A 13,173-nucleotide genomic window follows, 5' to 3' on the forward strand; every position below is an offset into this window, starting at 1 on the left:
AGTGCTAATTTTAACGGCTAATATGCAAGATAGTGTGCTAAAAAGGGTTTGGCGATCTGCCTCCTGCCCCAGGGGACATGGGTCACTGCAAAAAAAAGTTTTAAAAACTACCGTTTTGGCGGGAGCACTGATTTTAATGACGATTAAAGTGATAAAAAAGTGAAACATTCCTTTAAATATGGTGCCTGGGGGGTGTCTGTAGTATGCCTGTGAAGTGCCACGTGTTTCCCGTGTTTAGAACAGTCCCTGCACAAAATGACATTAAACGGAAATAACACCATTTAATGTTATATCTGGTTCCTGCAATATGGTTGAAAATCATTGAGAAAAATGGCATGGGTAGCCCTCCCTGCCCATTACCAGCCTATTTGGGTCTTGTACGCATATTAAGGGGAACCCTGTACCCATATTAAAAAAAGGAAATGCGTGTGGCCCCCAGGCCCTATATACTCAGAACAGCAGTATACAGGCGGTGCAAACAAGACAGGGACTGTGTAGGTTTGTTGTGTTAAGTTGAATCTGTTTGTAATTTTCAACTGGTACATTTTTAAAGTGTAGCTCCAGTCCAAAAAACTATTTTTAAGCTTTTTGGAAAACATAGGGAAGGGTTATCACCCCTGTATAATTTGTTTTGCCGTCCGTCTTTTTTCATCTCACTTGCTGCTGTCTCCTTGCGTTTGCAAGTAGGAGATGTTTGTAAGTTGGATGTTTGAAAGTAGGGGCCTGCCCTATATTATAGCGGTATGTACTGGGTACAGAGCACGCAGACAGCACGCACTATCTCCTAACACTACTGACTGCAAGCTCTATTATTAACCACTTGACCACTGGGCACTTAAACACCCTTAATAACCAGACCAATTTTCAGCTTTCGGTGCCCTCACATTTTGAATGACAATTACTCAGTCATGCAACACTGGACCTATAGGAAATGTTTGTCCTTTTTTCACACAAATAGAGCTTTCTTTTGGTGGTATTTAATCACCTCTCAGTTTTTTATTTTTTGTGCTATAAAAGAAAAAAGACCGAAAATTCTGCGAAAAAATGAATTTTTCTTAGTTTCTGTTATAAAATTTAGCAGATTAGTCATTTTTTCTTCATAAATTTTGGCCAAAATTCATACTACTACATATCTTTGGTAAAAATAAGTACAAATTGGTGGATATTATTTGGTCTTTGTGAAAGTTATAGAGTCCACAAGCTATGGTGCCAATATCTGAAAATTGATCACACCTGAAGTACTGACGGCCTATTTCCTTTTTTTTTTTCCACAAAATTGTCATATTATCAGGTTATTTCACACACACAGCATATGCATACCACAAATTACACCCCAAAACACATTCTGCTATTACTCCCGAGTACGGCGATACCACATGTGTGAGACTTTTACACAGCGTGGCCACATACAGAGGCCCAACATGCAGGGAGCGCCATCAGGCGTTCTGGAGCACCCAGGCCAATTCTGACATTTCTCTCCTACATGTAAAAATCATCATTTATTTGCTAGAAAATTACAGAGAACCCCAAAACATTATATATGTTTTTTTTTAGCAAAGACCCTGGAGAATACAATGGTGGTCGTTGCAAATTTTTATCTCACACGGTATTTGCACAGCAATTTTTCAAACGCGTTTTTTTGGGGGAAAAAACAGTTTTGTGCTTAAAAAACAAACAAAAAAAACAGTAAAGTTAGCCCAATGTTTGCATAAAGTGAAAGATGAAGTTATGCTGAGTAAATAGATATCAAACATGTCACTCTTCAAAATTGCACATGCCCGTGGAATGGCGCCAAACGTCGCTACTTAAAAAATCCCCATAGGCGACGCTTTAAATATTTTTTTACTGGTTACATGTTTTGAGTTGCAGAGGAGGTCTAGGACTAGAATTATTGCTCTCGCTCTAACATTCTCGGCGATACCTCACATGTGTGGCACATGCGAGCACATGGGGACATGGGCGCTTTAATTTTTATTTTATTTTTTTATTGTTCATTTTACTTTATTTATTTTAGTTTGACATTTTTTTTCCCAAAAATATATTTTTGATCACTTTTATTCCTATTACAAGAAATGTAAACATCCCTTGTAATAGGAATATGGGGTGACAGGTCCTCTTTACAGTGAAATCTGGGGGGTCAATATGACCCCACATCTCACCTCTAGGCTGGGAAGCCTGAAATAAAAAATAAAAAAAAGATTCTGGCTTTGATCGTACTGGCGAGTTGGTAGAAGCACCGGAGGGCGGTGAGGGGTGGGGGGCGTCTATGGCTGGGTATTTCAGGGTATCACCGAGTATGGCTGGGTATCTCCGAGTATGGCTGGGTATGGAAATTTATGGCAGGGTATTACAGAGTATTGGCGGGGTATTGGCGGGGTACTACAGAGTAATAGCAGGGTACTGCAGAGTATTGGGGGGTACTACAGAGTAATGGCAGGGTACTGCAGAGTATTGGGGGTACTGCAGAGTAATGGCAGGGTACTGCACTGCAGAGTAATGGCGGGGTACTGCAGAGTAATGGCAGGGTACTGCAGAGTAATGGGGGGTACTGCAGAGTAATGGCAGGGTACTGCAGAGTAATGGGGGGTACTGCAGAGTAATTGCGGGTACTGCAGAGTATTGGGGGGTACTGCAGAGTATTGGGGGGTACTGCAGAGTAATGGCAGGGTACTGCACTGCAGAGTAATGGCGGGGTACTGCAGAGTAATGGCGGGGTACTGCAGAGTAATGGCAGGGTACTGCAGAGTATGCACTGGTATTGCAGAGTATTGGCAGGGAATTGAGGGGTTAAATTCGGTGAGCAGCGATGTGGGCACTGCAGATGCAGCCCACATCGCTGCTGACACCGATCTCTTTCCCCTCCGCTGTACCGATCGGTACAGAGAGGGGAGGGAGGAACAGGCGTCATAACATGACGCCGGTTTGTTTACAAGTGATCACACCGTCATTTGACGGAGCAATCACGTGGTAAACGGCCGCTATGAGCGGCCGTTTACCGTGATGCGCCGGGTCCTATGGACCCGGCGATCACGGATGCTCTCGAGTGCGCACACCTCGGGGCACGCGAGAGCAGAATTCTGGGAGGCCGTTAATTAACGGCCTCTCAGAGTTAAACAACTGCCCTGAAGCCGTTAATCGGCAATGGGCAGTTGTTAAGTGGTTAAAGCTAGATCACTAGCTATATAGGTGAGGTGAATATAGTGGTGTATACTGCAGTCAGGGCACAGACAACAACCACTACACAGCAGCAAGATAGGAAATCAGCCAAAAACGATTGGTGTGTAACTGTGTTGAAGGTACACAGAACACCCACTGCTTCAGATGCCAACACACTACACGAGGCCGCCTCAAAGGCGGCCTTATATAGTGTGGGGCGTGCACTACACAGCCTGAGCTATGATTGGCCACAGGCAGGATGCCTGTGGCCAATCATGGCTCTCCTCGCTGCCGGCGCTGCGATTGGCCAAGCATGCGGGGTCACAGTGCATGCTTGGCCAATCATGGGGCAGCAATGCACTGCGCCACCGCAGTGCATTGTGGTCCACTCGAATTTTGACGCGAACGGACCAAACGTTCGGAGTTCGCCGAACGGCCGAACAGCCAATGTTCGAGTCGAACGTAGGTTCGACTCGAACACGAAGCTCATCCCTATCCGGTAGAGTCTGTGCGTGATTTCTTGCAGGTTAGATCTGGGGAGAGGGCCCATTCCTGAGGCATGAGGACTGGTCCTATTTATCAAAATTTCAGTTTGTAGCAGTGTTTAGAAAATGTTTAGGGAAAGCAGGCTTGGATGGGGCGGAGTACGCTTCACACTCCTTCCGCATTGGGGCAGCTATGGAAGCTGCCAGATGTGGGTCGGATGAGACAGCGGTACAAAGGATCGGGAGGTGGGAATCGAGAGGATTCCGGACTTGCATAAGGCCTCAGTTGGCAGTTGAATAAAAAAAAAAGGGGGGGGATTCAATGGGGTGCTTGTGTGTAAGCAAGGGACATTTGGGTTGGTGCGAGTTAGGGTTTATTGTGTGGATATCGTTATGTTGTCATTTCATTTCAGATGGAGGTTCTGTGCGCCTTGTCTGGATCGTAGGGCACTCCTTTAACAAGGGGACCCCCAGATCCCAGCCCCCCCTTGTTTGAAATGGTAAGGGGGTACAAAAGTACCCCTATCATTTCACAAAGAAAGTGTAAGTGTAAAAGAATGTTAAAAAACACACACCGTTGAAAAATTCCTTTATTAAAAAAAAAAAAAAAAAAAAAAAAAAAAAGATTCCAGCGGTGGTAATCCACTCTTGCTATCCAGCGACGGATGATCATCTCTCCGGGGTCCAGCGATGGATGATCTGATCCAGCGACGGGTGATCTCTCCCTCCAGCGCAGGGCATCCATCCTCTGTCTCCACCAGGAGAGACACTGCGGGATCCCGGCAGCCTGACATTTCTTATATGAGGAGGGTGGGGCCATCCGTCACCTGACTCCGCCACCCTCTGACGCAAGTGGGGAAGCCTGGCTTCCCCAATGATGTGTGGGCGACCCCGCCCCCCTCTGATGTAACGGAAACCTGCATTACATCAGAGTGGATTACCACCGCTGGAATCTTTTTTTTTTTTTATAAAGGACTTTTTCAACAGTGTGTGTGTGTTTTTTAACATTCTTTTACACTTTCTTTGTGAAATGGTAGGGGTACTTTTGTACCCCCTTACCATTTCAAACGGGGGGGGGGGCGGTATCTGGGGGTCCCCTTGTTAAAGGGGGCTTCCAGATTCTGATAAGCCCCCCACCTGCAGACCCCCACAACCACCGGCCAGGGTTGTGGGGATGAGGCCCTTGTCCTCATCAACATGGGGACAAGGTGCTTTGAGGGGTCACAGACCCCCAAAGCATCCTCCCAATTTTGAGGGCATGTGGCCTGGTACGGTTCAGGAGGGGGGGCGCTCTCTCGTCCCCCCTCTTTTCCTGCGGCCTGCTAGGTTGCGTGCTCGGATAAAGGGTCTGGTATGGATTTTTAGGGGAAACTCCACGGCATTTTTTTTTAATTTGCCGTGGAGTTCCCCTTAAAATCCATACCAGACCTGAATGGCCTGGTAATTGAATTTGGGGGAACCCCACGACTTTTTTTTTTTTATCAATGACTTTCAATGACTTCTCTGTATTATGGTGAGCCGATTCATTATAGCTGCGAGTGATTTTAAATGACTTTTTTTTCCTGCAGAAATAACACTTTGTGCAGGGACAGTTCTAAGTACGGGAAACATGCGCCCCTTCACAGGCATACTATAGACAACCCCCCCCTACGAAATTTAAAGGAATATTAGACTTTTATTGTTTCACTTTAATCATTATTAAAATCATGGCTCCCGAAAAAACTGCAGTTTTTAAAACTTTTTTTTGCATTGATCCATGTCCCCTGGGGCAGGACCCGGGTCCCCAAACACTTTTTAGGACAATAACTTGCATATTAGCCTTTAAAATTAGCACTTTAGATTTTGAACGTTCGAGTCCCATAGACTTTAATAGGGTTCTAAAGTTCACACGAAGTTTAGGTCTGTTCGCAAGTTCTGGTGCGAACGGAACAGGGGGGTGGTCGGCTCATCCTTAGTGGCAGTAAACGGAGGTAATAAAAAGGGGTGGGGGCTCATCGGTAGTATGTGCCCCTCTGGTGTATTCCAGCAAAGGTGGCTGGAAGATGGTAATGGTTGCACTGCGGGAAGGGGATCGTCTCCGAGCGGCTACAGCTGGAGGCCTATCAGATTAAATGGTCCCGCGGTGCATTGGTGGTATTTGTGGTGGAATGTGGGTCGCCGGCAGAGATCACCAGACTGCGGTTAAAATGTGTTACTATGTTATATATATTGTGACGATCCGGGGTGATTAGATTCAAGTGGTGCGTGCAATTTTCCAGAAACGTGCCACTCCAGACTTGCGTTTTTAGGGCATGGCAGCCCACTTTTATTTAAAGGAAATGAAAAAGTTCAAACAAACAGTAATCTTCCCTCGCAGGGGGTTCCACCATCACTGTATAAACAAAAAACGATGGCCTTCTGGCTTACGCACTGTCAGCTTCGTGCTGCTTTAGTCACCGGCTACACCCGCCTGCTTCAGACATCCACACAGACTGTCACCTGCAGTCTCAGGCTCCGAAACTTCCTGTCTCTTTCTCCTGGAGCCGTCTCCAATGGAACCTTCCTGGCCAGACTTCCTGTCTGCCGGACGGAGCCGTCTCCAAGTCTGAGCACTGACTTCTCTTCCTGGCATGTTTATGGACCCAGCCCACAGGTGTGCAATTAGTATTCCTGCCAAAATCAGGCGTACACTGCTTATATGCACCTGTGACATGGGGTCGCAACTCCACTATATATATATATAGTTATTTTGGATTGGAGTTGTTTATTTGGTTTGTGTAATAAAGGGCTGCTATGGCCATTTTACTCTGTAAAGAAAGGTGTGGTCTCATCATTTGGAGGTGGGTGGAGTGGTTTGGGGTATAAATGGTTAACAGCAATGAAGATGGGGAAACAAGCAGAACAAAACTCTGGATAGCCGCACACTGGAAAAAGACTTGAAATCCCATCTTTAATTGCAACAACGTGGGTCACATCAAAACAAAAATCAAAAAATCCACAGCAGAAGAATAACAGGGTACAGGAAAATCTGACGTGTTTCGCACCGTAATCAGTGCTTACTCACTGATTACGGTGCGAAATGCGTCAGCATCATCAATAGGAGACAGAGCTTCATTCCTCGAGGATTACTTTGGAGCTGTGGTTCATCCTTTTTATCAATGAAGATGGGAACATGGGGACTACACTAGTCATGTATATTCTAAAAGAGTGTTCGACTGCTAACCCTTAAATCCACGGGTGTAAACGGCTTTAGTGTATGACCAAGTGTGAGCCGTGGCAGAACGGAGGACCCGTCATCACCAGCGGATCCTGTGAGGGTAGGCTCTGTATTAGAAACATGGAGTTGGTGCTGTGTAGTCACATGGTGTCCGATAGAGTATGAAGTTCTGCTCAAACACCATGTCACCTATGATACAACTGATTGGAAATTGGAAATGGACGACTGGAGACGCCATAGGGGGCCAACATTGATTGTCTTCCATTCCACCTCCTCCCCAGCCAGAAGTAGCCGGATCTCTCCTGTCTGAGGCTTAGTGGGGGAAGATCGGAGTCTCAGAGACACAGCAATAGATTTATTTATTTCAGGTACTTATATAGCACCGTAAATTTACACAGCGCTTTACACATACATTGTATATTTACATCAGTCCCTGACCCCAGGAGCTTACAATCTAAGGTCCCAAATTCACATTCATACATACACATACTAGGACCAATTTAGACCAAAGCCGATTACCTCCCAGCATGTCTTTGGCGTGTGGGAGGTAGTGTTGCGGTTGGGATTCAAACCAGCGACCCCAGTGCTGCCGAGTGGAAGTGCTAACCACTCAGTCACAGATCATCACTGGAAGACGATGTGATATTCGGGGTAGGCCTGGATGTCATTAAATATCACGAACATTGAAGGATTCTGGAGGTTATCCGTCACGCTGTCATACAAGTCGGTGGGGTTGGCTGTAGTTTTGGCTGGAGGTGTTATTATCCCTTGTCGTCCAGCACAGTAGAGTCCGGTGAGAACGCGGGCCAAGTACATGTGTCTCTGTCCATTTCCATCAGGACTGGCGTAGCCCACAGAATAATTTGCATTGACTGCAAAATACGTTCCGTTTCCAAACGCAGTACCTGTTTGAAGAAAGAAAAAGACACGTCACACATCAGTATGGGAGAGTTCCAGAGAAGAGGTGCAGCAGGAGAGAAGGTCTGGAGGTGGGAATGAAACAAGAGGACACACGGTCGGATTTTCCGTCGGAAAATGTCCGATCGGATTATGTTGTCGGAAAATCTGATCGTGTGTGGGCTCTATCGGACTTTTTCCGTCGGAAATCCCGACGCAAAAAGTTTGAGAGCTAGATCGAAAATTTTCCGACAACAAAATCCGATCGGACCATTTCCGATCGTTTGTAGAGAATTCCGACGGACAAAGTGCCACGCATGCTCAGAATAAATTACGAGACCTTTACGTCAGGGGTCTCAAACTGTTGGCCCTCCAGATGTTGCGAAACTACAAGTCCCATCATGCCATTGCCTTTGGGGGTCTTGCTCTTAACTGTCAGCCTTGCAATGCCTCAGGGGACTTGTAGTTTTTCAACAGCTGGAGGGCCACCAGTTTGAGACCTCTGCTCTACGTAATACCGTCGTACTCAACGAACGTCACCTCGTTCCGAACGATCGGATTTTCTGACAACTTTGTGAGACCGTGTGTATACAAGACAAGTTTGGCACAAAATCCGTCTGCAAAAAATCCGATGGATTTTGTTGTCGGAATGTCCGACCCGTGTGTACAGGGCATAAGACACAACACACCGGGTGTGATAAGGAAGAGCCCAGCTGTACTGTACTTGATGTAGACTCTGGATATTAAAACCCAGATTAGCTATTGATGGAATGGGGAAGGATTATGGCCTCTGCCTGGCTTTTATTACCTGATACAGTAACTAGCTTGTCAGGCTCTAGACCAGCCTTTCTCAATGGTTGCTTGAGCAATTTCTGCCTTTAACCACTTCAGCCCCCGGCCTATAGACATATGAAGCCCACAGATGGGATCTCCCATCCTGGGTGGGCGTCATATGACGTCCTCTCATTCCCGGCCCGGCGGCCGCGATGTCCGCCGGGTGCCCCCGCGATTGCCCGGGCACACAGCAGGACCGTGGATCTGTGTGTCCTGTCAGAGGAGAGGAGACCGATGGTGTGTTCCCAGTACAGAGGAACATCGATCAGTCTCCTCCCCTTGTGAGCCCCCTCCCCCCACAGTTAGAATCACTCCTATAGGGAACATATTAACCCCTGCAGCACCCCCTGGTGTTAACCCCTTCCCTGACAGTCACCGCAATTTTATAGCACCGATCGCTGTGTAAATGTGAACGGTCCCAAAAATGTGTCCGATGTGTCCGCCATAATGTCGCAGTCACGAAAAAAATAAATAAAAGAAAAATCAGAGATCGCCGCCATTACTAGTAAAAAAAAAAAAAATTGCCATAAATCTATCCCCTTGTTTGTAGATGCTATAACTTTTGCACAGACCAATCAATTTACACTTATTGCATTTTTTTTACCAAAAATATGTAGAAGAATACGTATCGGCTTAAAATGAGGAAAACATTTTTTTTTTTAAATGGGATATTTATTATAGCAAAAAGTAAAAGATATTGTGTTTTTTTTTTTTTTTATTGTCGCACATATATATTTTTTGAATAACATTTTTAATAGTAATCATTTTTATCTTTATCTATATATATATATCTATATATATATATCTATATATATATATATATATATATATATATAGATATATAGATATATATATATATTTTTTCCTTATTGTTCTAAACATATATCCACTTTTTTTAATTAATATTAACTCATAATTGTTATGCAGTAGTGGTCCATGAAAGTAACTAACAGTTTTACTGCATATTTTATACAATGTTTATGTGATTATTTTCAGATATATATATATATGTATGTCATTTGATATGTATGTATGCTCATTTCCTACACCTTTGTCAGTATTGATGTTAAAATGGTTTTATCCTTTATTGTTATATGTTTATATGGCGGAGAGAGATTAGTATTCCCTCCACAAGAGAAGGGCGCTTTGTGTACGACTGTCTAGTGCGCATCCAAAACCTTGTCGCTAGCACGCCAGTAACGTCATCGTATCCCACGGTGTGTTCCATCGAGCTCCAGCTGCTCTTCAAGCCTCGTTCTCAATCCTTTTCGATTGCCAAGCTGTCAGAAACCATGAAATCAGGCCGAGACAGAAGTATAGGTAAATCACACTTGTTTATTAACAAAAGTAAAAAGAACAAACGTAGTCAAAACATAGGCAGAATTCAGTAACCAGAACGGATAGTCAGCCAAGCCAGAAGTCAGGGATCATTGTAGTGAAACAACAAGCAGGATCTGGAGCCATAAGGGATGTCAGCAAAGCATGTTTTTAAACAGGAACGCAGGCGATCGTCTCTTGTGATGTGGCCAAGGCGAAGGCAAAGATCCTCTGGACTGGACGGCTTAAGTAGGCAGGACTGATGAGCAGGATATCATCAACAGCTGAGTAACTGTGGAGAGATGAGAGCTGGCAATTAGCCGACAGCTGAGCGGCCAGCCCAGAGAAGGAAGGACTGAGCCTAGTCCTGACACAAGCATCCTGCGGGCCGGGAGAGCCATTATAACAGGTTCAGAGAGCCGCAGGAACATTTACAGATGACAGCGTCTTACTGGATCCACATGTGCCTATCTTCCCATACCTTAATGTGAATCTATATTGCACCCATGTATCAATAAATGTTACAGTCTTTACTCAGAGGCGCCTGTTTTTCTCACATTTTTTGCATGTTTTTGTGATTGCTTCCACTTCCCCTACAAGGCTGGCCTTGACATACAGACTGCTCTCCCTTCATATTGAGCTTTCAGCTCAAAGGACAATCCTGATGGACTTTTGTATTCACTTGTATACTTATCTTGGCTACGGCACTACCCAAATCCTTTTTGATTTCATGCTACGGCTGCCCTGAATGCCACCTAGCAACACTATGGAGTAACAGGAGGATGCTCTCCACTATATCTATGCTTAGAACATTCTTCACAGCAGGAGTCTAGAGAATGGCCAGTACTAAGCCCTTGTACACACGATCGGACCGTTTTGTCGGATATTCCGACTGTGTGTGGTCTCCATCGGACTGTTTCCGTCTGAGTATCCGACGGACCAAGTTTTCCAACTTGATGGTAAAATTTTCCAACAAAATGCTCAGATCGGACATACTCTGATAATGTGTAGAGAATTCCGATCGGACAAAGTGCCACGCATGCTCAGATCAAATTCCTACACCAAAGCTATTGGCTACTAGCCTGAACGTAGTCCCGTCGTAACGAAATAACCTCATCACGTCCGATTTTCCGACAACTTTGTCCAACCGTGTGTATGCAACAGTTTCGGACAAAATCCGACGGATTTGGTTGTCGGAATCTCCGACCGCGTGTACAAGGGCTAAGACTGTGTAGGAGTTGTCCCATTTAATGCAACCACTGGCACAAAGGGAAAACAGCGAACAGCCACTAGAATCCTAGTCTCAGGTCTGTGCTCACAACATTCCTGGATAACTGTATGCCTCCTTCCAATGTCTGCCAAACATTCCCCAATGACATTCTCCAAACCAAATTCCCAGTGAAATCCTCCAGCTAGTTCCAAAGATTCTCAGAAGTAGGCCCCTCCAGCTCTGACCTATCCGGGACTTCAGTAAGCAAATGCAGAATTTTAGCTGAGCTGCCTAGAAGTACAGCAGCCCTTCAGACGGAGAATTCCTCCTGCTGGACAAGAACAGGGCTGCCCACATCCGAAAGTATTTATGCACACTTCAGCTACCTAACGAGCACCCTCCCCCAGGGATTGGTGGGGACAATATAAAAAAAATAAGGCTGCTGATTTGCCTTTTCCAGCCTACTACATTCTAGAATCCTCAAGAAAACAGGGGGAAACAATCAAACCTGCAGCCATTCAAATCCAGAACAGCCCAAAGCAATCAAACTGCTGCACTGACTGCAGAGGAGCCAATAAAGCTAAAGCTATAGATGGATCAGTCTTTAGCACATTTTTCTGGAAGGTCTGGTCTTTGATGGATTAGTATTCAGTACATTGTTCCAGAAGGTCTGTACTTTGATGGATGAGTCTTCAGCATGTAGTTCTAGAAGGTCTGGTCTTTGATTGTCAGTCCTGAGCACGTTGTTCTAGAAGGTCTGGTCTTTAATGGATGAGTCTTCAGCTTGTTGTTCTAGAAGGTCTGGTCTTTAATTGTTAGTCCTCAGCACGTTCTTCTAGAAGGTCTGGTCTTTGATGGATCAGTCTTCAGCATGTTGTTCTGGAAGGTCTTGTCTTTAATGGATGAGTCTTCAGCATGCTGTTTTGGAAGGTCTGGTCTTTGATGGATCAGTCTTCAGCATGTTGTTCTAGAAGGTCTGGTCTTTGATTGTCAGTCCTGAGCACGTTGTTCTAGAAGGTCTGGTCTTTAATGGATGAGTCTTCAGCTTGTTGTTCTAGAAGGTCTGGTCTTTAATTGTTAGTCCTCAGCACGTTCTTCTAGAAGGTCTGGTCTTTGATGGATGAGTCTTCAGCATGCTGTTTTGGAAGGTCTGGTCTTTGATGGATCAGTCTTCAGCATGTTGTTCTAGAAGGTCTGGTCTTTGATGGATGAGTCTTCAGCTTGTTGTTCTGGAAGGTCTGGTCTTTGATGGATCAGTCTTCAGCTTGTTGTTCTGGAAGGTCTGGTCTTTAATGGATGAGTCTTCAGCATGTTGTTCTGGAAGGTCTGGTCTTTAATGGATGAGTCTTCAGCATGTTGTTCTGGAAGGTCTGGTCTTTGATGGATGAGTCTTCAGCTTGTTGTTCTAGAAGGTCTGGTCTTTGATGGATGAGTCTTCAGCTTGTTGTTCTAGAAGGTCTGGTCTTTAATTGTTAGTCCTCAGCACGTTCTTCTAGAAGGTCTGGTCTTTGATGGATCAGTCTTCAGCATGTTGTTCTAGAAGGTCTGGTCTTTGATGGATGAGTCTTCAGTACATTGTTCCACAAGGTCTGGGTCTTTGATGGATCAGTTTTAATTATTTTGCTCTAGAAGGTCTGGTCTTTGATCAGTCTTCAGCACATTGTTCTAGAGGTGTGGTCTGTTATGTTCAGTGGCAAACGGTAACCTTCCTCTTTTTCTTAAAGCGATTGTAAAGGCTTGTGTTAAAAAATAAAATAAATAAACATGTTATACCTCCCTCCTCTATGCAGTTGGTTTTGTACAGAGCAGCCCGGATCCTCCATTTCTCAGGTCCCTCTTTGCTGCTCCTGGCCCCTCCCTCCTATCGAGTGCCCCCACAGCCAGCAGCTCTCTATGGGGGCACCCGAGCTGAATCAGAGCTCCTTGTATCCATTCAGACATGGAGCCCGCGACCTGGCCCCGCCCCTTCCCCCTGATTGGCTAAATTACTTTGATTGACAGACAGGGGAGATAATGATGCCGCTGCTGTGTCTCAGCCAATCGGGAGTATCCTGGATGGCTTAGACATTCGTGGACAT

At 45.2% G+C, this 13,173-nt stretch overlaps 1 protein-coding gene across 4 annotated transcripts in view; it reads right to left on the bottom strand.

The window, feature by feature from the left end:
* Positions 1–13,173, bottom strand: part of LOC143925142 (protein mono-ADP-ribosyltransferase PARP14-like) — a 391,904-nt gene that overhangs the window by 325,601 nt on the left and 53,130 nt on the right. For 2 of the 4 annotated variants that reach the window (XM_077449757.1, XM_077449756.1), the window contains exon 17: positions 7,178–7,742. The exons of the other annotated variants lie outside the window; for them this stretch is intronic. In XM_077449757.1, the coding sequence (XP_077305883.1) occupies positions 7,462–7,742 (281 nt within the window). In that variant the 3' untranslated portion in view covers positions 7,178–7,461. Of the gene's footprint in view, positions 1–7,177; positions 7,743–13,173 lie in introns of those variants that run through there. 4 annotated transcript variants of the gene reach the window in all.

The sequence above is a fragment of the Lithobates pipiens genome, unplaced genomic scaffold (genome assembly GCF_037356315.1).
Source record: "Lithobates pipiens isolate NorthernLeopardFrog02 unplaced genomic scaffold, aLitPip1_a1.2 Scaffold_22, whole genome shotgun sequence".
Taxonomy (NCBI): Eukaryota; Metazoa; Chordata; class Amphibia; order Anura; family Ranidae; genus Lithobates; species Lithobates pipiens.